At 37.4% G+C, this 26,807-nt stretch overlaps 1 protein-coding gene across 1 annotated transcript in view; it reads right to left on the bottom strand.

The window, feature by feature from the left end:
• LOC139945158 (ras GTPase-activating protein 3-like) overlaps positions 1-26,707 on the bottom strand; it is a 57,504-nt gene extending 30,797 nt beyond the window's left edge. Inside the window, exons 1-2 of the mRNA XM_071942439.1 lie at positions 26,485-26,707; positions 9,552-9,651 (exon numbers count right to left, since the gene is read on the bottom strand). Of these exons, the coding sequence (XP_071798540.1) occupies positions 9,552-9,651; positions 26,485-26,554 (170 nt within the window). The 5' untranslated portion in view covers positions 26,555-26,707. The remainder of the gene's footprint in view (positions 1-9,551; positions 9,652-26,484) is intronic.
• Positions 26,708-26,807: the final 100 nt, after the last annotated feature.

The raw sequence follows: 26,807 nt of genomic DNA, 5'->3' as shown, positions 1-26,807 counted from the left end.
CTCCAGGAATCAATGACTATGAAAGCTTGCTGGGTAAGGAGCACTGCAGCTGTTGTAATGTTTATGTATTTAACATTGCGAGAAACGATACCTTCAAAGGATTAGTCAAAGAGAGAGGGATCCAAAAACATTTTTGAATACACAATTTGAGAAACACTTCATGCACAAACGTTTCTCAGATTGCGTAGTAACAGAATGTTCTTCCTACATGTACGAAGACATACATGTAACCGCAATATTGCGCTACTTACCTTTATTGTCTGTGATAACAAAAAAAGCTTTTGAAATAAAAGTTTCACAGGTAGTTTTATTGTAGGATTAAAATAATTGAACAGAGTCAAAAACCCAAAGGTATACTTTGCCTTGAAATCACATCATGTACATACCATGATGTACATGTGGCCTTGAACTCCCAACAAATGTCAAACAAAGTTTCTTTTTTGGACTGTGAGAAAGTTGCCCATGACGTATCTAGCCTACAGACATGAACAATGTAGGCCTAATTTTTCTTCGAGTTATTTATCAACAAAATAAGTGCCCTCACAAGTTACTTTGATTCACCTTCATTTTCCGTACAACATTTTAGGACGAACCAAAACAGAAATAAAGACAACAATCAGGAACCATGTTGGAGGTCACTATAAGGTCATGGCCTCTGATGCCCCTTGGTCCTGGCCTTGGTCGGTGCCCAATAAAAGGTCTCCAATAGGTCTCCTTTTTCAAATTTATTAATTTATTCTATGTAATTTAGAAGCCACAGAAAAGTGAACTTATTTACTATAGCACTTTGATAGAGAGGACAAAGAAGGAAGTTTCAGTTTTAGATGTGGGAGGAAAACCCCCAGACAATTATTCCAAGGGAAAACCCACGCAATAATAATAATAATAAACAGTTCTTATAAAGCGCATATTACAATTAAGTCTCTACGCGCTTGAGTGGGTAAACAGGTGTGTTTTAAGTTGTAACTTAAATTGTTCCAGGGTGGGGCAGTTTTTGATGTGGTGTGGAAGATTGTTTCATAGTTCAGGAGCAGTGAATTGGAAGGCACGTTGACCATATGATTTGGTGAGAACTGGATGCGGAGTGAGAAGATCTTTGTTGCTGGAGCGAAGAGTCCTTGCAATTAGGCAGGGACTGCCATAACTGCAAGCCCAAGCCCAATCCCAAGAGTGCCGCCCCCTCCCCCAAGGGATTTAAACTTGGGCTCTGCATAGAGAAAGGACAATTCTCTGGGCTCTGAAAGGGTAAGACAACGCTAAGAAAGGATAACACACCAACCAAACCCAGGGTTCTCCCCATGTACAAGCTTGCGTACATGTATCAGGGAGATACGCAATTTACGTGCTTATATGCGCACGTTTCGTTTGACAGGCAAAACAACAACAAAGAGAGAGAGCCAATAAAATGCTCCGGATTCAACAGTAGGGCTTTTGGAAACCCAAGAAAACCATCAAATGGAAAAACATTCCAAAAAGACCTTATTTTTCCTTCAGCGTGCTTTGGCCAAACAAGATTTGACAAGTGTGACCTACTTCCATTCACATAAATAGGTCAAAGTAAATGTCCGGATATACAGTGTATAACCTTATCCAATGTAGAATGTACACGAAGTATCCCAAATTTTACACACAAAACTCAATTTCCTATTTGATATTATTTCTATTGATAATTTTGCTGAAAGAAAATTTGAAAGAAAATTTGAAAGAAATCTGGTTTACCATAATATATTATTAGCAATGTCTGTGCGTATGGTGATGATTATACACAAAACACAGAAATGAATGGTGTCTTAAGAGTTATAGAAACATTCAAAGCTCTAAATCCAACCTCAGTCTGAATCCATCACTTCAAAAAAACCTCAGCCTAAAGACTCTAAACTAAGTGAACAAAAACTCAGACGTTTCTGATTGCCGTAACAAGAACCTCAGAATTGATGTCATCATCCAACGCTGACCTCCTTTTCCCGTTCCTAAACTTAATGGAGATAGTCGTCAACAGGAGTCTTCTTATTTGTTCGTACTCCTCGCTAGATTGATGTAGTCACTAGATGTTTGTCCACTGGGGGTCCATGTTCTAAAGTGCTTCCTTTCCATCCCTCAAGTCTATTTGAACAGGACCTAGAGTGGACAAACAGCAAAACAGGCAACAACAAGGATCCTTGTGTAAAATACACCTCAAATATGTTTGGTAAGTTTACATACATAAAGATGTACAACCAGGGAGATTTATACTGCACAATGAGGTTTTGTTTGGATTCTTGAATTTTCATTAGACGCATGCTACATCATGTTTTTACTTTTACAAAGTTTGGAAGATGTGTGAATTACATGTTGCCTCAGGACTTTATATCAACTCAGTTTAATAACCTTATTGTTGCAATAAATTATAAATTGTTCAAAACAATTAATTATTTATTGTGGGCATTAATTATGGATTATACATGTATGAAAAGTATGAAAGGGATGTGTGAGATAAGGATGCATGCTTACATCAAGCTGTATACTGTTATCACTAGTTGAAATCTGGACTGTTCCATTCCATTCAGATAACTGAAACATGTGAAATGGAACAATCCAGTCTTCAACTCAAAAATGTTGTTATGATACAATGTACATTTCTTCATGGAGGCAACACAGACGATTGCCTCCATGCCCACTGGTCAGACGATTGCCTCCATGCCCACTGGTCAGACGATTGCCTCCATGCCCACTGGTCATTTCCTTTGTGCTCTTGGAATGCACCAGAAGAAATTAAAAATGTCCTCATACATGTACATGTAAGATGCCCTTTCCCAAGGAGAAAATGCCCTATGCCCTTGCCCTATCAAAATTGTGCTGTTTGGCATTGGTCCTTATCCCTTTCAAAAGTTGTTTATGCAGTGCCCAATATGAAGGCAACATTCCCCTTTTAAAAACACAGTTACAGTTTGAATAAAACATTGTACAATGATACATTTGATGTTTGCTTCTAGGGGACACATTACATACACACATTGATCAAATCACAAGTATTAATGTCAGTAATACAGGATTTGCTTGGTACCATCGTATGACACACTATATCATTGCTTTTCCTGCCACACGCTCATCAATGTCAGAGGCCATCTTGCAAACAGAAACACAAAGAGAGTCAATATCCGGTTGGTTTTCACAACCAACTCAACTACAGGTGGTATGAATAAATTAACAAATATTCATGTTTCATTAAAGGCACTTGGACACCTTTGGTAATGGTCAAAGACTAGTCTTCTCACTTGGTGTATCCCTACATATAAGCATAAAATAACAAGCCTGTGAAAATTTGAGCTATCGAAGTTGGAAGAAAATGATGACAGAAAAAACACCCTTGTTGGACGGATGAATTTGTGTGCTCTCAAACAGGAATCAAAGACTTCTTTTATTATTTTACTGAAAAATTACCTCTTTCTCAAAATCTATGCTACTTCAGAGGGAGCCGTTTCTCACAATGTTTTATAATGTCAACAGCTCTCCAATTGTCGTTACCAAGTCAGTTGTTAACATTCGTTTTGAGTAATTACCAACTGTACCTTCCCTTTAAAGGTACTTGGACACCTTTGGTAATTAGTACTAATTAATACTAAAGACTTGTAATGCGCACGATCCACCCTGATGGGTGTTCAAGGCACAGTAAAACAAAAACAAAACAAAAGACATTCAAAGACATTATCTAGGATCCAGATGTGTGGCACAGCTGAAGAAAAAGACCTGTCACCACAGAAGTGTCGAGACTTGGGTGCGGAGAAGAGTGGAACTTGTCAAAGACCAGTAACCTCACTATCCCAAAACATGCATAAAATAACAAATAATATGTGAACATTTGGGCTCCGTTGTTCATTGAATTTTGCAAGAGAATAATGAAAGAAAAAACACCATTGTTGCATTACTTTGTGTGCTTTCAGATGCATAATAAAAGGCTTCAGCTGAAGTCTTTTATTATTTGAGAGAGAAATTACCTCTTCCTTGAAAACTACGTTACTTCAAAGGGAGCCGTTTCTCGCAATATTTTAAACTATCAACAGCTCCCCTTTGCTCGTTTTCAAGTAAGATTTTATGCTAACAATTATTTTGAGTAACGACCAAAATGGTCCAGTGCCTGCAGCCAAAGGGTATGATGATACATCAAATCAGGGGTCCTGTGTTTATGTTGAAATAATCATTGAAAAGGAACAGTAAAACTGGAAAAAATGTACAGTTGCAAAATTTGACAATGAAGAGTTATTTATATCCCTTTTATTCATCGTGTTACAAGGAGGAAAGTCATCACATTTGTTTGCAGTTTTCTGTTAGATTTACTCAATCCATTTTCTTTTTACCAATATATTACTAGTACCTGACATTTATATTACAGATCTACAATCCATACATGTACACACGTACACACTTTCAAGTGCTTTTATATGAAAAAAACAAGCATTTCAGATTAAATGTCAGAGGAATTTATTAGAATTGACAGGATTTTATCAGACTATCTTGTCAGAGATGACGTAGAATTCCACTTTCCAGATACATCCGTTGATTATTTCTTTTCTTGTAGTTTAATCAACCATTAACTTCCTTACACCATACACGTTTGTTCCAGATACATCCGTAGATTATTTCCTTTCATGTAGTTTAATCAACCATTAACTTCCTTACACCATACACATTTGTTCCAGGTACTTCAGAAGAAGTGACTACACACTACACTTAATGTAATCATCTGAAATATTTGATATAAATTTCTAAGGACCATGGATGTGGGTCTCCACAAATGTTTACAATGTACATGTACCTAATGTTTGTAGACATTTAACCCCTTTATCTGTGTAGCTCTCATGCGATATTAAACATCACTCCTCATCACAGCGCCATGGAAAGTCAAATGATTTTTTTGGCAATACTAGAAATCCTCAGGTAACTTTCCTTGTGATTTAGGTTTCAGTTTGGGTTTGGGTTGACAGGTCTATGGTTCAAGTCCCACTCTAGTCAATTTGTCTTTGTTCAAATTCAAACCCAAATCAATTAAAATTTACCCAGTCAGTTTCCCTTGTGGTTTACTGCTCAATATTTTCTTGTGTTACAACTTGAATTGATAGTAATTTAGGATGAAATTATCTTTTGTCTTATTCATCCTCTTTTATGGCAGGTGACAGCTGGAACCAGTCTGGCGGGTACCAATGGCACCTTTGGCCACAGCATAAGCCATCAGACACTACAAAAAATGAACTTTCAGTCAAATCTCCGAAATTTGAGAAACAATTAATGCATGAATCGTTTTGTTTCTCAGATTCAAATGTTTTGGGGTGAACAATTATTCAAATTATGTAATTCAAAGGGAATCCTTTCTCAAAATACGTACATTTGTCAACAGCTGCAGTGCTCCTCACCTAGTAAGATTTTACTGGTCATTAATTTTCAGAGTGTAGATCAATCTACGACCGTACCTTTAAGTTGCTACCTTTACGAATAGTGAATTGCATTAACTGCATGCCACACTGTAATGACTATGGAAACCTCATCAGGACACTAATGAATAGGAGCTTATATATTGAGATTGAATTAACGCATCATTCCCTCACTTCAAAAAAGCGACACAACACAGTATTAATATTGCAAGGTCTTTATCTAGCTGAGGATTTAAGAATCCCAAGAGACCAAAGCATCTAGACTAACACCTCATCAGTACCAGCGCTCGCTCCGATTGAAAATAATGTTTACAGAGGATAATGAAAATAATTACCGATAGCTCAAATAGATACCCTACCTAAGCAGTGAGGGAAGAATGCGTTGGCGACTACAAAGTACATCCGTGCAGCTTGATACACACTGTCACAATGTGTTGCCTTAGGCTTATAGAGAGCTTAGTCTCTCTACAACGGATGCTCCTCCGTTAGAAAGCTCCGTTACTTGACGCACTTGGAGGCTGTCAACAACTCGCTGCCATTGACTTGACATCCTGAGCCTTCCGGCTAGGATAAAGTGCTGAAGGGCATGCAGCTAACATCGCTCTTTTTTCAGAAGACAAAGTGCAGATAAATAAGCAAAATGTGATTACAACGGCTAATATTATTGTATTCCTTTCACACTTGGGGTTTATGTTTAAGGCAATGACTGCCTGCTTTAATAACTCTCATTCCAGTCATTCTAGCTTAATGCGATATATTTAAGGGGAGTATACATGTACATTATACTCACTGTTCATACATGTAGGTACAGTGGAAGCTTTGGGTTTACATGTAGGAATAGAAGCATATTTCCGATAGAAAGGCATTTTGAGAAACAAATCACTTCAAAGTACATAATGTGGTTGTGTGAAGAGATATATAAACTTGTGTACAATTTGAGGCATACATGTATCATTTTTTAACCACCAAACTATGCATTTTAGAAACGTTACTGTGGTTTTATTTTTTTAAACTGTATTGAGCTTCTTCAAAAAAAGCTCAATTACTTGAAAGTAATAGCTTTCCTTTGAAAATATAATTATTTAAAAGTATTTGTTTTCCTTTGAAAATATCATTGCCATAGCAACGAAACTCTGACCTGATAAAGGAAAGACAGCACGGGTTCTCCATATAAGCACCGACACAGAACGCGATTTCGTCAAGGAAGTTTGCATAGAAAAAAATATTTGGACTGAACATTCAAAATAATCTTTTTTGAGCAGTAACTCATGATTTTCGAGTGGCAAACTGGTAAATTGTTTAGCTGTAATATGAAATATGATTGGATTTGATATTGTCATGTGACTATGCTTCTCTTCAAACCATTGTTTACTCGTATTTTGTCACTTTCAGTTAAAGGTCAGTGCCAGGTGTTTATATTTAGTCAGTCGATTTATTTCATCACTGTCTCAGTCTGTTTACCGACGTCAAACAATCCACAAAAACAATCCGTTAAATATTAATCCATCGGAATGTTGCTTTAAAGGCAAAGGACACTATTGGTAATTGTCAAAGACCAGCCTTCTCACTCGATGTATCTCAACATATGCATAAAATAACAAACTTGTGAAAATTTGAGCGCACTTGGTCGTCGAAGTTGCCAAAAAATAATGAAAAAAAAACCCAACTTGTCACACGAAACTGTGTGCTTTCAGATGTTGATTTCGATACTTAAAAATCAAATTCTGAGGTCTTGAAATCAAATTCTTAGAAAATACTTCTTTCTCGAAAACTACGTCACTTCAGAGGTAGCCGTTTCTCACAATGTTTTATACTTTCAACAGCTCTCAATTACTCGTTACCAAGTAAGTTTTTATGCTCACAGTTATTTTGAGTAATTATTGTACCAACTGCCTTTAAACGAATAACTAACATAAACGTTTTGTAAATACATCTGTGTAATTTGGGCAAAAATTAAATTACATTCCTTATCTCTGATGCAAAAGCAACATCTATTGAATCTTGCAACATATTCCTCAAATAGTAAAGAAAGAAAAAGAAGTCTTACAAATTTGAAGGAAAAACAAGAAAATAGGGGGGAAAAGATAATTTTATTGTGGAACAATTCCCTCTACACTTTCCCATGAAGAAGTAGTTAACTGAGCAGCCATCCATAGATGAAGAGCACAATTGATTAGACAACAACAACATCAACTAACCAGCGTGTAATTCAATTTCACACCACAAGACGTCAGTGAACTATTAAATTACGCTACACCTGGAAAGCTTTTTTGTGCTTTTTTGCACAAAATACAAAATGTATGCAGTTCATTTATTGTGCAGAGTATGGTATACTGATCACACTTCGGAAAAAAAAAACACTTTTGAGATGATGGACGCTAACGGAGTGCACTGTTTGGCTAGGTTGTTAGACAAATTTACACAAACTACAATCCATAATTCATAATTCAGGGAAAAATAACTGCAAAGATCTTGCAGTGGTTTTGAGTCACACTGTTCGTTCTTGTAGCTTTAGGTTTGGTGTCTACAGTTGTAGTTTGATTGACCCATTGCACGCACGTCACACACGGCGTCTGTGCTACGCTCACCGTGTTGGTGGTCAAGGTTTACGCGTAAATGTGCGTCACCTAAGATGCGCACTTCACTGAGTGCGCACAGTGACATTGACCACCAAAATAGACATCCAAGATTATTCTGATGATGATGGCAGGTGAATTGGGTCAATAGAAATATACATGTATCCTTATAGTGGTTCCCTTTATTGCACAGTGTTGACACACAAAATTGAATAATTAAACAAAATATTAAAGACCATGCTATTTAGTCCATGGCAGTAAAGCCTCCTTCAATTCAATGCACATGATTGAAATAGTTCTTTCTCAAATATTCTGGTCATGTAAAATAAATGCTGGTCCAGTAAATACTGTAACAGACATGCTCTGTGTTCTTCTAGATTTTCCCCTTAGTTCCAGCCCTGGAACCTTGGTTGACACTGCTCTCCAGACATTCAATCCTGACTAGAAACTACATATTTGTACAGATTGGAAAGCAAACTCAAGCTTTCTCATGTTTAATCCCAGGTGATGTGCACTCTACCAAGTTTCTTATTCTAGATGCAAGTTGATCAGTGTTGAGTAGAGAGAACACTGGACAACTGGGTTTCCCTCCATATTCAATACAAATGAGTGGCAATGCACGGTAACAAAGACGCACTGTATCTGGCAGTACACAAAAATTGTTATACCAGTGTTTTCCACGCGGATGTATTTTGTAGCAGAGCTGCCAACAATTGTGTTTGGCAATCAGGAAGATTTGTTCTTCAATAATCAGGCGATGTTTTATGTTAACATTCAGCTGCCAACTTTTGCATTGGAAAATTAGATGACATTACAATGTATTTGCACAGTAAGCTTGGTAGGATTTGAACCCACAACCTTGTGACTGCAAGTCCTGCAGTCTAACCATTGGAATTGGATGACAAAACTTAACTTTCAAGCCATTTTGAAATGAGCGGTAAGCTGGTAGAGTTCAAACCCACACACAACCATGTGTTTGAAAGTCCGGCAGTGTAACCATTGGAATTAGGCCACAGTACTTATTCTAGTCATTGTGAAACCAGCAGCTTACTTTGGAATAGTAGGGGTAGGATTCTAACCCAAAGCCTTGTGATTGAAAGTCCGGCAGTGTAACCACTGGAGTGGACCACGGTCACTAAACCTAGTATTCACCATTGTGTTTTTTTCTTGCACTCCAGTGCGGTATAAGTATTCTAATCCAAATGCACATGCATCGTGCAATAACAATTGTCATTGTGAAATCAATTGTCATTACATATTTTAGTGGGATTCGAACTAACAACCTTGTGGTTGCAAGTCCTGCAGTCCAACCACTGGAACAGGGTACTCACTAGGCCTACATTGTACACCGTCATTGTGAAATCAGCTGTCGTTACATAGTTTGGTGTGTTTCAAACCCACAACCTTGTGGTTGCCATTCCTGCAATGTACATGTAACCAGTAAACCAGGTTACTCACTAGGCCTAGCACTCACCATTGTGTTTTTTCTTGCACCCCAATGTGATTTTGAAATGAGTGGTAAGCTTGGAAGGATTTGAACCCCAAACCTTGTGATAGCATTAGTACTCACCATTGTGTTTTTTCTTGCACTCCAGTGCGATACACTTCTTCCTGATCTAGATGCACTGTGCAGTAACAATCTTTAGCGGACGGTAGGTTCTTTGCTTCTCCTGAAGTATATCAAAAGAGAAAATATTACTTCAAAATACAACAATGTCATCATGGACCTGTGGCCGATTTCACCATTACTTACTCTGAATGGTATATCAAACCTGCCCCCGATTTCACGAAACTCATCGCAAGTAGCGACGCATCGTAGGGTTTGCGATGCGTCGCGGACCTAAAGACACGTTGCGGCTGCGACGAGTTTCACAATCCATTTCACCAAACACGTCGTAAGCGCAACAAGTCGCAACTCAAACCATTTTCACTCTTAATAAAAACAACCCTTTGGACGAGGATGAACTGCTAAAGTTCTGCGGCTGTTTTATGTTGTGTAAAACTTGGTCATGAAACAGTCGTGTCTTAAAGTTCATAAAGATGGCAGACACTCAATACCGTTTCGGACTAGTGTTCAGGTTTGTTTTTTGGTTGGTTTATAATTATTTATTTGTAATAGTTGTTTTAGTTATGTGTGTGTTCGTTTGTTATGCGTGTTTGTTTTCTTTTCTTTTACCCATCCTTTTTTTTTGTTTCTTTTTATTTATTTTTTTTGGGGGGGGGGTGTTCCATTTTTTGTCTAGTGTCTTCCCGATTGGTTGACGGAAGTTATGTGTGGTAATTTTTTTGTCCTTTCATGCAATTTGTGCGTAACCAAATGAAACATCATAAGACGACCCTATGGGTAGTCGTAACTTACGACGTGTTCTTCCTCGTTGTCAAGGAACTTGCGACACATCCAACGCATCGTAACTTTGATGAAATCGATTTCATACGCATCGCAACTTACGACATGTAACCAGTCGCAACTTGCACTTGCGACGCGTCGCAGCGCTTCGTGAAATCGGGGGCTGAACACATTAAATGCTAACAACATTGTAACCATACATGTAAGCATGCAAAAGGCATTGTAAAGTGAACAATTGAACAGTTACTGGTTAGTTCATTTATGTACACTGCACATGTGCAGTTACGTAGTCTAGACACAATAATGTAGGCCTATTGTTTGTACATAAACCTTCTGCATAAAAACACATATTGTACACAATTATTAAACGCCCCATAAAGTCATGCCTGGTTACAGATTACATGTACATGTACTAGGATAATCAAGGAACCTTAGAGCATGGCATTCTTGCCCACATTGTTTACAATTTAGTTTAACAAAACAAATCCAAAAACAACAAAACAAAAGGATCATAAAATTGTGTATTGCTCTAATTCTTGAATCCTTTCCAAACAATTTCAACGACACACTAGCCTAAAGGGCATGACATTCAACTTGGCATTTGTGTTGCTAGGAGAATGTCAACAAGAATTGATTAGCCAATGAAGCAGAGCGAGGCTCGTTAAGCAGTCATGGCCGTGGACAGCCCAGCCATTCTTGCTTCCTGTTACACGTCTGTCTCTTCACTACCTGTACTTATATTACCTCTCTTAATATTCATGCATGACATCACCATTTAACCCAAAACGAGGCCCATCGACACAGCCACTACAACTAAGGATCCAGTGGCTGGTACCGGTGGTGGCGTGATGTGCAATGCCAGTACCAGCATTTGGGTTGGATTTGTGACATCATGCATAATTCAGAAAGGCGTTTACAGTCTCACTGTTTTCATAGAAAACACCAGAAACATTTGTCGGTGAGAGAAAAAATCACACGGAAAGTGGTGAATGTATAAAATGTAGATTAACAATATAAACAGATCCATTGAGCTTTGTTGTGTTGCTGTGTGTGTTACAGGCAGGAACATGACAGTATTGTCAAAGGGAGGGCCCAAATAAAGCTGTTTGCAATGGCATGCCCGGTTCATACTTCCTGCAAATGCGAATGCGATACGAATGTTGACGTAACAAATTTGCAACAAAAAATTTGCAGCAGTTCAACTTTGCTCAACTCACTTGCGCATATCGCTGTGAAAGGAGGGTAGTGACGTCAAATTCACGTCAGATTTGCTTCGGCACAAAAAGTAGACTGAGCACAACATTATTAACTTGCTTACCATAAAATCATTACCAGCCAAAACACCAATGGTGTGTACTATCTGTAATTGGATTCCTTCTATCTTATTTTTGCTTTTAAAACAGAACATTTGGTAATAACCATTTGCTGTTTTAAAAACACTGTGAAAGTGTGGGCCCAGTAACCAAATACGGACCTGTAAACTTTTGGGCTCAATTGGTCATAAAGGTTTCAAGAAAAGAGCAGGGAAAAACACCCTTGTTGCATGAAATGGTGTGCTTTTAGCAGATGCATCAGATCCAGAATTTGGGGTAAAAAATAAACTTTTTCTCTAAAACTACATTTTTATATTTCAAAGGGTGTCATTTCTAACAATGTTTTATACATTATAATGTCTCCAGCTCTCCAGTTATCTAAAACCATAAAATGTAAGTTAATGTAACTTGTTGAGTATCTTACCAAAAGTACGTATACCCTCCCTTTAACTTCCCCTCATCACGTGGTCCAAGGTGCACATTTATATGCACCTTAAATAAATCGACATTTTACGGACATGTTTACAAACATATATGCCCACCCACCAGTCCTGCTATTAGCCATGTTTTAACCATGCAGTACAATTCATTTCAATTTGAGGCACTGCCTTGGCGTTGGGTGCTGTTCACACTTGAAATGTTACCAGGAATGTTTTATTCAGTTTTTACAGATGACCTTCTTTGAGTTAATTTAAAAAAAAAAAATTATGATATTGTGTGGACACTTTTGGTCAAATTGTCAAAGACTAGCCTACACAGTTGGTGTATCTCAACATATGCAAAAAATAACAAACCTATGAAAATTTTAGCTCAATCGGTCATCGAAAAGCGAAATAATAATGAAAGAAAAAAAAACCCTGGCACACGAAGTTGTGTGCCTTTAAATGGTTGATTCCGAGACTTCAAGCTCTAAACCTGAGGCCTCGAAATCAAAATCGTGGAAAATTACTTCTTTCTCGAAAACTATGGCACTTCAGAGGGAGCTGTTTCTCACAATGTTTTATACTATCAACCTCTCCCCATTACTCATCCCCAAGAAAGGTTTTATGCTAATAAATATTTTGAGTAATTACCAATAGTGTCCACTGCCTGTAACAGACAGTGATACATGTAACCGCAGGGGGAATCTTCAAAGGAACATTTAACAGAATTGGAAAAATAAAATAACATCCAAGATTTACATAAAATTAGAAATGATCCCTTGAATATTGTTTCTGTCTTGAAATGTCATATTTTATTGAAAAATAAATAAAACTACTTCCTGTTAGGAGTTCATTGCTCAGTGAAGGGTTTTATTCATTTTGTTTTAATCGATGTCAAGCAAAAAAACAAATTTTTCCCACTATTTTCTCATGACCCAGATGGCCGGTCGATCTCAAACTTGTATTTTGTCAGTTGACGTACGTATACGGTAGCTTACTGAAAGTGCTTACACTGCCAGCAACTGTTTTGTTAGAAAAAAGAAATTCTGTAGCGTTCCTTCAAAATAGAATTATTTCTACATTATCTTGATCACATCTTACTTTAAGTGTTTCGATTAGTCAACGCGAGACTCAGGAAACCGTAATAAACGATTTTATCAAGATGCTCTTCAGTTGCACTGAATCTTTGGGGATGTGTGGCTCTTTGAGAAAAAGCAATTATTGAGATATATGCCCCAGGCTTTCCTGTATTGATCAATAATTTGCCATTTTTAAAATGTGGCTCTTTGTGAAAAGAGCTGAAATGAGACGAAAAGAGACGAAAAGTATAGATTGTGTCATGCTATCACTTAGTTCACTGCATCCATGAGATTGCCAATAATTCTCATCATCTCATCGATTCAAAACTTCTTTTGTACTAACATGACTAAGGGCTCAAATTATGGGGGGGGGGGTCCACAAGATCGCAGGACTCGTAGTTCAGAATCTTCTGGGATCTTATTTACAAGACTAGAATCAAAATGAGAAGAGATTAGAATCAAAATGAGAAGAGACTAGAATCAAAATGAGAAGAGACTAGAATCAAAATGAGAAGAAACTAGACTCAAAATGAGAAGAGGCTAGAATCAAAATGAGAAGAGATTAGAATCAAAATGAGAAGAGACTAGAATCAAAATGAGAACACAGCTTTATCGTCTTAACTGTTTCGTTTGAACAAAACATTACAAGAAAATTTATCTCTTGTGTTTTATTGGTGAACCTCAACAGGATTGAAAGGTTTTTGAGAAATTAAAACTCAACACCTCAACATCATTCTTTTAAGACAAGGATGTTGGGTTGATTCCCATAATTGTCCTCAAACTGTGTAAGTTTAATCTAAATAGTGTGGATGTTTGTGTTTTGTGATGAACAAAAAGTACCCAAACCCTTTAATTTTTTCTTTAAAAGGAATTGCTGTCAGGCACTACTGGGAATATAATATGGCCCTTGTTGAGGTGAAAGCCAATTGCCAATTTAACACTCATACTTTCTGGCACAGTTTGCAGGTTCCAAATAGTAACTCAAGTCAGTATTCAATTAAGAAACTTGTAGCAGTCCCTTTGCCTCCAGCCTCATGGATTTTAAGATGCCGTTGTCAGTATTTTCTGATGATTCTGACGGTGTATGACCAGGGGGTGTAGGTGTTGAAGAGTGAATGTACTTTTGGTTTAGTGGAAAGGTAGTTGAAACATGCACAAAAGTGCAGAATGTTATCTGGTGTGGGCGTTTCAAGGGCCTTTTACAGGTACACTTCACCACGCTTGATGCTTCGTTTTAGAAAGAGCAAGGGCACCAAGGCGTGTTCACCTTGATAAAGGGCACCTCCATGAGGAACTCTTAAATTTCAAGGAACATTTCAAGGAGGCATTGAGACAAGGATATGGGGCAACCAACAGAGGAAATTACTGTGACCAATATATGAGCACTGGTAGAGCAGATCAACCACAGGACCAATTAAAACATCAATAATGATGGATTTCAAAGTCGCACTTCTAGTGGCTTTGATCGAGCACAGCATCCAGGGGGTGAGCGTACACCACCGGTGACTGGGACTGAGGTTGGTTTGGACATCAGCAATTTACACGTTAGATTGGACTGTCTAACTCAGTGATACACAATTGTTATCTGAGCCTTACGGCAAAGATGATCATGAAGGATTTAGAATGGGTTAGGTTTTTATTTTTTACAGGAGAAAGTTTTGATATCTGACTTACAAGAGACTGGCTTACAGCAGGCCTCAATCTAACCAAGGGGTAATGCCAAGAGATTCCTTTTTTCTGAATTAATTATGTTGGATATTTATTCTGATTATGATTCTTTGTACTTTGTTGCATATTGAAATTAAGAAGACAAAAATAACAAAAAAGACGCCCTAAAAAGCACTGACTTCTCATGACAATAAATTGCAGTGCTCTTTTAACTTAATATCCGTCTGTTCTCTCCTTTTGCAGGTAGGCCTTCATTATCAAAATGTTTGGCTTCAGATGATAAAATTAAACAAGAAAAAACAACCTTTTCACTGTTGTCGCATTGAATGAAAACAAACGTAAAAAGCCACTCCAGGTTGACGCAGACAGATAGATTAGCTTAAACTGAAGCTGAATATTCTGCGAACTTGAAATAAAAGGATTTGGCAATTACTGTTATTGCCGTGCCCTTTAGAACCCTTAGTTCAGTGTCTGTGATAACACATGATGAAGTCAATTAAAATTAACTTCATAAGAAAGCACTTCTGACAGGAGGGTCAATTTGTTCTCTTTTCAATTTAGAAAGCACTTAAAAGAATTTTTCTTTTCTTATTCCCCTTATTTTTTTTTCTTTGTTTTTCTTTCTTGCAAAGTCAATGAAAGTGATGTTTGAAGCTTGTATTCTTTAGCTATATTATTTCAATTTTGGTCATAAAAAAACAACCTGCAACAAGCCCTACATTTGTGTAGATTTTGTCGACAAATTTCAATGCCTTTAGGTGTTTAATTTAAACTAAATAAAACAAAACTTTTAAATTGTTTCAATCATCTCTATGAAGCTTTGATTTTCAACTGTGACTTTTATTGTACATTTTTCTGTGTCAATAAATCAGAATCATGTTGATAAAAACAATCTCTGACCCCACCTTTAAATACTTTGGAATTGAATCTCAGGGGGAAAAGAATACGGAACAGTTCAGTCCCCCAGGCTCTGATCGGAAATGGCCTTAGACTAGAGAAGGATACACAATATAAAAACCTGTCCACTATCAACATATCAGCAGTCCAATAATGTAGCAACTCTATAGCCATGGCTGTTCAATAGAAGAAATGGTCGGACTCTCTGATGGCATTACGGGGAAGGAATGAATTGAGATGGCTCAGATTGGAAACTTAATTCTTGATCATCTATATCTGCTTACCTTCACTTCCGATTGTGGGTAGAAAAAGAAGTCTCTTGACATCTGATAACAGACCGGATATCACACACGGCCCAGAGGTTCAGTAATTTGAACCATGTTCGAACATGGATTAGAAAATGAATTTTGTATAAAATAGAATTTTTTATCAAATAACAAGAAACTCGCTTACAAAGCTCGGTTCAAGGACAGCATACTGCTGAGTGGCAGTTATGTGCAAAATTATAAAGAAAGGTACATCAAAAGTCACCCGTGAAAGTTTCAGCTGAATAGCTGTTTATGATACATGTATTTCATCAAGATTGAGAAGATCACATCCGTCCACATTTATTGAGGTGACATAGGGTACCAACCGCATCCTCTAGCCACAGTATGCACCAAGGGATCAGAAATTCGAACCAAAGGTCAACTGATCTTTGGCAATTCACCTTTTTTTTTCAAATCACTTTTATTGACTCAAAGGGTGCAGAAAAAGCTCAATGTACATTTAATATAAATGCAGAGTTTGACGAGTTGGATCATCACATATTCAGAGAATATTTTCCATTGTTCTGAGCACCCTTTGCTAATTTTATGAATAGCCCAAATTTAAAATTTCCTCCATATTTCATTCCATTGAATGTTGTTTTGTGTTAGTTTTTTTCATGCAATTTTGCCCAAAACAAGGCCACAAGAAGAAACATTATTAAATGTGAAAAAAATGTACTTCAGAGGAGTTCAAGATCATACAGTGTACATGTAGGAATTGACATTCTTCTTAAAAAAACACTCTAGATTGTGGGATGGAGTGAAACATGCACCAGGCAAGGAGTTCCAATGATGTACGTAGTACGTAAGTGGGTTACACAAACATCTCAGCAAATGAAGAGTGTATGCTGGGTCAGAGGAAGCCGAAAGTATAGTTTCACACTCAAACATTCTTATTAGAGAAACTACATGTGGTCAGACACATTAGTGGTACATTTACATTCGTACCAGGCACACGTATAGTGTAGAAATGATAAAGGCTGGCAACAGACTTATGGTGCGAAAGGAATTGTAAAGTTGATCCCAAATTCCCAACACTAAACAATTAATTGTTAAAAATGGTAACCATGGATACGGACATAAATGCCAACATTGTATAAATGTTCTTGCTCTCATGCTCCAATGTACATTGTGTGCATGTACATGTATGTGTACAAATACAGCTTGAATGTAAAACAGGGTTATACTAAACAAAACAGTAATTACCTAATCCAATTAAACATTTGGACATTAAATTACTGAAAGTCATTTTTAATTATGTAGTTAATTACATGTACATGTATTTCTTATAATGTGATGTGCTTCCAGAAGCTAATTATCCTTACTGGCAGCTGAAAAGCTGAATTGTGAAGGACTGGAGCTACAACCTGTTTGAGCCGCAGGCTGGGCCTCTATGGCAGCCAGTCACACCAACCTAATGACCACTATGTGGAGCTCAGCTAAAGATTGAAAATGTCAGATTTGTCTGGAGGGAGGGCCTGCTGGAGGGAAATCCTCTCAGCTTAGTCACAGGAGACTGCAAAGAGATTCAACTCTACTCACACATGGCCCCAGTAGGGAATCCTAACAGGCCATGTAGGTGAGAGGTTAAGGCTTTTCTCAATTTCACTCAAACTGGTTTTAAACATTTCATTTCCTTTTAAACCATGTTAACTTGAGTGAAATTTTAACTAAACTGTACAGACCATCAAATAAAAGTTCAAGGTTAGTGGGGTAACCTTGGCCTTAACTCTTTACATAACTCTCTATACATAAATGCTTGGGTTGATGTAAAGATCTGCAAACAATTTTGAACTCAAATAACAAGTTGTACACATTGATCTTTGAGCAACCGACCTTGAATCATCTACATGTACATGTACATGTACAGTACTTGGGAATTGTTTAAGGGGGCAACAGGGCAAAGACCTGGCCTATGTGAAGAAATTTGTTTTTTACAAGCTCGCTCTTGGAATACGGACAAGTGTAGGGCATTTGTGTCTTATTATGTACTTGTTGTATCCAGCTCAGATCAAGCTAGGGATCTTTCATTTTATTCCCCCATTCGAGCCTCTGGGATTATTGTAGCGGAATTGCTTGAATAACTTTTTCTGATAACAATGGCACAAAGAAACCATGACTAACAAAGCCAAGAGAATAAAGTATCTTTTTGAAGCATCAGGATTTGTACATGCACATTGTAGCTCTTCCTAGAAAATATTGTCACGCAAGAACAGCAAAACCTCAAAACCTCGGCTGTGAGACACAGCCATAAGGGACCTTCCATTGTTTACCCTTCCGGCCTGGAATCATATTTTCTACATGAAGCACAAAGAAAACATGACTAACAAATACAAAAAGGATCTGTTTAAAGCAGTGTTTGTTGTTCTCTTCTAAGAAAATACAGTAGTCACACACCATGAACAGCAAAAACCTCAAGACCTCAGCTGTGAGACATGGTCGCCGATTGGGCTCACGACCCACCAAATGGGCTCATGGCCCACCAATTGGGCTCATGGCCCACCAATTGGGCTCACGACCCACCAATTGGGCTCATAACCCACCAATTGGGCTCATAACCCACCAATTGGGCTTATGTTGCAATTGGGCTCATGACCCTGCCATTGGGCTCATAACCCACCAATTGGGCTCATAACCCACCAATTGGGCTTATGTTGCAATTGGGCTCATGACCCTGCCATTGGGCTCATAACCCACCAATTGGGCTTATGTTGCAATTGGGCTCATGACCGGAAGCAAGGCTGGATTCTCAATCCACTTGGACTTTCCTCCATTGAATTAAAACACAATAAAATACAACAGTGAAAGCCTCTCAATGTCACTCAATCCTCTTCTTTGGAATAAGTGGACTTACACCTAGAAGCAAGAATTACACACTAATCCCACTCCCAGCACAAAGGCAGAATTTCATCTTTGTTGTGCGGGTGATACAAAACCTTGCATGGGGAGCAGACTGATGGGGAGTACAAGCTCTCACTGGTGCCGGTCATTTGATGTGGCATTTGATGCACACCACTGAAATCTAGCAGAAACAAATAATATGCGTTTGAACACGACAGTACAACGCATTGATTGCATGGTAGCTGACACTCTTGTATTTTGGACTTAAATAAATCACAAGGACTATTACGAACTGTAAACAAACTCTGTACTGTGACAATATTTTGCGTAGAGTTGTACAAATTAATTTCACGAGAGACTCTTCAGAAAAATTTCAAGCCCTAAGAATTGTATTTAAGAAAGCTAGGATGGCATTTATAAGTCTCAGTAAGCAAGAGGTTGAAGGGTTTAATGGATTTATTCGCCTGGCCAGAGAGAGCGTGTTTATTACCACTCGCCTCATTGTCACGACAAGATTGATTTTTAACAGATTCACCATCGCCTGAAGGAAGGTATTGGAATCGTGCTTCAAGACCTGTCAACGCGATGACCTGTACGTGTACACAGTGACGATACCTCGCAAAATCAAACACAATTATTTTTAAGTCAAGTCTTAAGTTACTTCGGCAGAAACAGAGTGGATATACACAAAAACTTTTGAGATATAATTCAATTTTTTATTTGTTATATATTAAGTTAAGTATTGGCACAAAGAACCCACATGGGTTCTCTTAAAAGGAAACGCTCATCATCGCTCATCATGTAACTTAATAAAAGACTGGATAAACGATTCCTCCTTGGAGATGCACACTTGCACTAATTCTGCATAACTTTCTGAATGAATTACAAAACTTTGACTAAATTCCTCTTTCAATCTGATTGAATGCCACATCAAATTCATGAAGCTTGAATGAAGATCTTTTTATTTGATTGGAGTTCCTGTTCTACAAAGCATCTTCAAATGGGGAAATTCTGTTCACATTCTCCCCAGGTCGTATGGGGGCCTTGAAAGAACTCACTGCTTCCATCCAAAACTCAACAGAAAATAGAGTAGAACACACAATGTTGTACATGTACCATAAAGGCAATCCATTGGCAAAATTTAAAGTCTAATTATGGAACATTTGAAGGTGTATGCCAAAGACGCGGCCCTCATGGTTTAATTTTCAGATGCAGGACAATTCAAGGCACAAATATTATCTCTACGTTGTACACTCAGTAGTAGGCCTAGCCTACTCAGCAGTAGGCCTAGCCTATTTCATGAGTTATACGTAGGTCTATTCAAACTAAAATAGAGCTTTCAAACCATTGTACTCGAGAGTAATTAGCATTGAGAGTTGTACAGGCAGGGTGTCCTGGCTAAACAACCTTTGGGAAAATGTTCAAAGTTTCTGGTTTCCTATTTTACTAATTGAAAGAAACTAGTATCAAGAAAATACCTTAAAATTGGCGGAAAATAGTGTACTGTACATGTACATTGCGTGCTATTTTGACCAATGAAGTACCGTCTAGAAGCTGACATTTACAGCTGATGGCTTGTGTAGAATCCCATTCAAAAGTTCACATACAATAAACAATACAACAAATAATGCAATTTTACTTCATTGACAATCTCCAGAGATAACAACAAGGTCAATAATAATCCTTACAATAGAAACGCACACTGGATGTTGACAATCTCAATGACCCATCACTCAGCATGGACAAGACCTTTAAAAATTAACCTGACAATAACCCTGTACTGTATGCACACAGTCTACACAGGCATTCATTAGCAATTCTGACTTCAATATTGACATCAATTTCTTTTGAAGGCAAAGTTTGGACAACTTGACGGTTTAAATAACTCTCTGGTGAGGACGGATGGTCAAAACAAGTCAACGGTTGAATGGCTATATTTATAAATATATATTTAAATAATAAATATAAACACAAATATCAATTTATATTTTTATATAAATTTAAACAATCCTCATTATAGTGCCCCTTACCAGAGGAGCATTGCTGTGCCCCTTAAAGAACAAAAATCAAGGCCTGTTGCCCGCCACATCCCCAGTGGACCCCTTAAAGAACAAAAATCAAGGCCTGTTGCCCGCCACATCCCCAGTAGACCGCTAGCTGCGTCAAGTCAGTTAGTCATTGCAGTAACCATGGTAACGTCAAAACAAAAGCAAATCTCATGAAATACAGGTTCTCAACATGTTTTTACAGAAGTGATGTTTGAAGCTTTGTGAAGATTGTTAACGTGAGGATACAACCATGTAATCATTTTCTCTTATTGTGGATCCCTCCAGTACTACATTAAAAGAAGCAGACCAAAGTTCAGCATTCCAGTTTACTCCTTAAGCTGAGCAGAGAATATGCTGCTCGAAACATCGAGACCAAACAAGCTCTTTTCAGAGCCAACACTCCCTCAGAAGAGAATGAGTACCCACAAATTTACAATTATTTAAAGTTTAAACTTATGTTTTTACAGCTTACACACTACACAATGTAAAATCGTTCACACTGTTTGCTGTGTGTTTTGTAGTGTAATACCAAGATACAAATTACTTTTTAAAACTAGACATGCTGCAGCTGAAGAAACTCATTGGAAGGTCAAATACTGCTTTGAGATCCACTCTGTTCCCACTAGACATGCTAGATAGTCCTTATGAGAATGGGAAAGAAAATTACAATTCTCCAACCTCAGATTAAAGGGACATGTTGCCTGTTTCCACTATCATGAGAATAGGAAAGAAATTACAATTCTCCAACCTCAGATTAAAGGGACATGTTGTCTGTTTGCACTATTTATGAGAATGGGAAAGAAATTACAATTCTCTAACCTCAGATTAAAGGGTTATGTTGCCTGTTTCCACTAGATATTCCTTTAAAGAATGGAAAAGTAAATAACAATTATCTACCCTCAGATTAGAGAATTGTGGTTGAAATTCCTTTTACCCCGTGAAGTAACATATTCTGCCATTTTGTATAGTATTTATAAGTCCACAATTTTTGACTCCACAAAATGGTTGACAATGACTGTGTTGGTTCTGAAGTACTATGAAGTATTAAGTAATTTTGGTTGCGTACAACAAGTTGTACGCAGAGCTACAATGTGTATGCCTATAGTATAGACATGTAATTATTGTTAAAAGAGTAAGACCGCAGCATGGTGAACCTCTTTTTGACATGTTTTAAAACCAGTTTCTGTATCTTGCTCAAGGGCACAAGTGCCATTAACCAGAACCCACACTCTTGACAACAACAGAAGTTTTGTGAATCCAGTGAGTTAAGTGCACTAGACCATTTGGCAACAACTATAGTCAGAGTACAATGTCAAATGAACAATGCAAGTCTAACAATTTTTGAACTGTTATTATGTTTTGCACAAATGTCTCAGTCAGCCAGTCCATTGTGTAGAGTGTTGGTGTTGTGAAATGTTTGAAATCATGATCATCGATAGTCTGTACACTTAAAGGAACACGTTGCCTTGGATCGGACGAGTTGGTCTATAAAAAGCGTTTTGTAACCGTTTGTTATAAAATGCATACGGTTCGAAAGATGTTGTAAAAGTAGAATACAATGATCTACACAAATATGCCTCGAAATTGCGTGGTTTTCTTTCTACCTCGTCCAATAACACGGTAGGCCATTTATGGGAGTAAAAGTTTTGACTCCCATAAATGGCCGACCGTGATAGTTTGCGACGTAAAAAGAAAACTGTACAGTTTTGAGTGATACTTGTGTGGATCATTAATTCTACTTTTAAAACATCTTTCTAACCATATCCATTTCATAACAAACGGTTTCAAACGCTTTGTATAGACCAACTCGTCCGATCCAAGGCAACGTGTTCCTTTAAATAGTGAAGCAGTCAGTAAGAAATGGTTCTGCCCAGGATTTCTTTAGTGGCAGATTTTTTTTCCCATATATTTATCACAAATGTAGACTCTTACATAAAGAAGACTCAAAGTCTATTCTTTGGATCAGTGCTGCTTTGGATACCATTTTGATTACAGTAATACCCAATTTTACATTTAGACGAAAAAACCTTTGAATGGTTGGTATTTTAATGTATGTATTTTGCAAGTTTAATTTACACTACTTTGAGACTATGTGGTGGTCTTAAATCGAGAAAACTCTTCCAGTGGTGGTTGGAAAATCTTGAATGGCCAGCGGTTTTTCCAGCACCGCCGACTGTGGGCAGAAGCCTACAAGCATTTTACGTATGTTTTGCTTTTTTTGTATTACTACCATTGATGATAATGATAGAGGCCAACACTTTGGTTGATGACAGTGTAACTTCGTCAGCTTACACACCCCATGTACAAATGTACGTACGATGTTCTGCTTGTTATTCTTTCTAAATGTATGGCCAGGAAAAACAAATATATACCTGTTGATCAACCCTGCTATCATTCTTTTATGAAGCCACAACTAATTTGTTCATGTATTTTCACATCAGTCTCAGCATCATTCTTTCAACGATTGATTTTAATAAAATTTACCCAGAGAGTTTCTAAGTTCTGAATATAGCCAGCAAAATTGTAGATTGGCTCAGAACTCTTTCTTGACAAAAAAATACATCAAATAAAAAATAAAAAGAACCTTATAAATCCTCCTATTTCTGAAAAAAGGTAAAAAAAAAATATAAAAAAATTAAAAAAACACACAGGAAGCTTGAGATCAACAGGAGTTTTTTTTCCACTTTGTCAATATGAATGTTAGTACAAAATGTAAACACTTTTATAGGCCAACAAGTATTAACAAGATAATTAATTACATTTTCTTTAGTGGACTTTTACACTGGCCTACTTCAACCACATTTTAATTGAAATTAGAAGTTCAAAGTTCCATGTTGGTAAACAACTAATTGTAAAGAGCAACAACTAAGGCAAACAGACCAAAAAGATAACATATTTAAAACTTAATTTTAGAGTGTTCACTAACACAGGCCTTGACCTTCCAGGCCTGCAGGGCACCAATGCATTTTCTTCCAAGTAACGGGCACCCAATGAGGTAATTATAAATTTGTACTGGAGCATTTTAAGGGCACCAAGGCAATGATGACCAAAGGACATGTAGGAGGCAATTGCCTTCGTTGCCTCTGTGAAGTCTCAGGCCTGACCTTTACTCTTGAAGGGGGCCCAACAATTTCCCTATGGTAAGGGGCAATTCTATGAGGAAAATGTTGAATTGGAACTACCTTGGCAAAAGGCATTGTCATAATAGAAAATGGCAAAAGCACAGGGGACCAAGACAATTGCTGTGGGTGGAATGGGTTTATTGTTTGGTTTTGGCATAAATGCTGATTCCTAGGCAAATTTAGCAAGAAAATGCAGTGATAGTCACTGGCAGTAAAAGTTTAAGTTGACCACAATGTCTACTTTTCTATTACATGTATATGAGCAAATTTTAACTTCATACAGACTTGAAGATGAAAATAAATGACCAGAATAGAAAGATCTTGATTGAAATTTGACAATTAAATGTTTTTCATGAACTGTGAGGGAATATAATATTAGGCCTCTGGGCCTATTTAGATTGATTAAATTAATTAAACTTTTTTATTGTGTGCTTTTTGCTTGAATAATTATTGTATTCGTTATTATTTTGATTGGTTTGTTGTGGTATCGTTTAACTTAATTGCTGTGCTTAATTTGTATTTGTTGAGGTCAAATAAACAATAATAATAATTATAAACACCAATGCTATTTAAACCAACTATGCAGCGTTTTACAACATTTAAAATATCATAAAGAGTAGATTCAAAATACAATACGAGTGGATGTCAAAAAAACAATCTATAAGCTTAGACCAATACAAAATAAAAGACTACTTTTAAACACTAAAGTCAGATATGGAGATAGGAATGGAACATGTCCAAGGCTCCCGTCAGAATGTTTCGTGTACCTTAGAAAAAGCATATTTAGGCAGTGATTGGCAATGACATGGAGAATGAATAAGAATTTCAGAAAGATGAAGCCGGAAGTTTATAATGTTTATCATCAACTTGGAGGGCATGAATAATATACACAGTTCCAACGGTTCCAACGTACACGTTTTATGTACACAGGCAAGAATTGCCAATAACATAGACAAAACCTTCACAACCTACGGCAAAAAATCTTATTTTTTGCATCATTCATGCCATTGCCAGAATGAAATGTTTGTAGAGAAGTGCTGATCAAATAACATACCATAGACCTATGTCTTGGCTTTGCTGAACTCATAGTACTCAAGAGTAGGCCTATGAATTTTAAAATTTAAAGTGTAGAATAACTAGGGATCAATACTGTTTTAATAATTTGTAGGGCCTACATGTACCTAACGCTTTATTGAGTTGCTGTATCGGAAAATGTATATAAAAAAATTAAAAATCATGATTCATTTGAGTCCTCCAAATTCTCGATACAAAAATAGCAAAAAAAAAAGCAGGTAAAATATTCCCACTTGGGAAATTCCTAATTGCGTTTCTAATTCCACTTCCATCCTAATTGCCAAGTGACCGATTATTCCTCAGAGGCTCTTAATTATCACTGGACTGCAATCCCGAGGCCAGGGATTTTATTAATTGGTGTTGGGCCATTAAACTAACCAGACGTCCAGTGGTCTTGTGTTCTTTAATTGCATTAACAGTAACTCGTTGTGTAGGCCTGTTTTTTCATAATGTTGAGTATCAATTTATCACATTACACACACAACTTAGCTTAGGGAATATTCAACTCATTTAGATTATGGTAATTATAAAGAGGTTGCGCTAGCTTGTCGTGGCCGACGGGTCTAGTGCTGAGTTTAATAAAAAAAACATTGTGGGTTTGAGTCTCGGTCGTGGCCTGCCTGGCACTTGTGTCCTTGAGCAACACATTTTTATAATAATTAATTGTTCCTCACATTCTAAGTGTTGCAGAGTAATGAATTAGAAGAAGGTGCAAGCCCTGTGCACTACTGCTGTGGATTAGAGTAGTTTTGTGAACATTAGTGTAAAAATATTTTACCATTGCACACTTCACCAAACTACAGTCAGGCACAATACACTGTTCTGCCCATGCTGCTATTAGTATTAGCCACCGTGGGTGCCTGTCAATTAACTCTACACTACAGTGTAGTTTGATTGCAGTATCAAATGGATAATACACAGTCACACTTTACCCAGTCTTTACTGACACCAAATAACTTGAGACAGGCATGGCAGGGGTTGGCCTATTAGGTATTATTTATCATTATATATAGAGCAAGGAACCAGTTACATGGAGGTAGAAATGCAGTCACTACAAAATTAACTAAACACAGATTAATCACCAACCAACCACCAACCAACCAAATGCAATTTGTTTAGATAGTTGGAAATAGTTCAGAAGAACACAACAATTAACGTTAGCAACTTGTTCATGTTTTACCATATTTGCCCACACCCCCTGATCAACATACAATGAACAATGAACATGATATTCAGCTCTACCACCCCTCGATCGGAGAGGTAGAACTCCATGATGAGCAAGGTAGTTTACTCTGGCCTAAAATGTGCACCACAAGTCTGCAAAGTGGTTTGGACATAACACTCCACCAAAAAGCATGACTGAAGTAAAACAAAACTCACTCACCAATGTTAATTCGTAAACTCTCCAGGATACGAACTTTAGATACTTCTCCTTCGTCAACTTCGTCCTCCATCTTAAACCTTATCTTCCAAAAATGGTGCAGGGTATCGAGGTATTCTCAACAGAAGAGTCCAATTTTAGCTCGCCTTTTGAACAGTAGTTGTCGGAAATGGAGGTGATAATATGTGGGAATTGCATGCATGCACTACACGCACCATACACGATGTGGTAGCAAATGCACACAGAACAGTGTGAAATAATTTACGGAACTGGTCCGACGGCTGTTGTATGCTATTGTGCAGCTTCCGCATGCCGTTGGACCATCA

The sequence above is a fragment of the Asterias amurensis genome, chromosome 12, assembly GCF_032118995.1.
Source record: "Asterias amurensis chromosome 12, ASM3211899v1".
NCBI classification, from domain to species: Eukaryota; Metazoa; Echinodermata; class Asteroidea; order Forcipulatida; family Asteriidae; genus Asterias; species Asterias amurensis.
The sequence above is the reverse complement of the archived record's forward strand: the minus strand, read 5'-3'. Positions and strand labels throughout refer to the sequence as shown.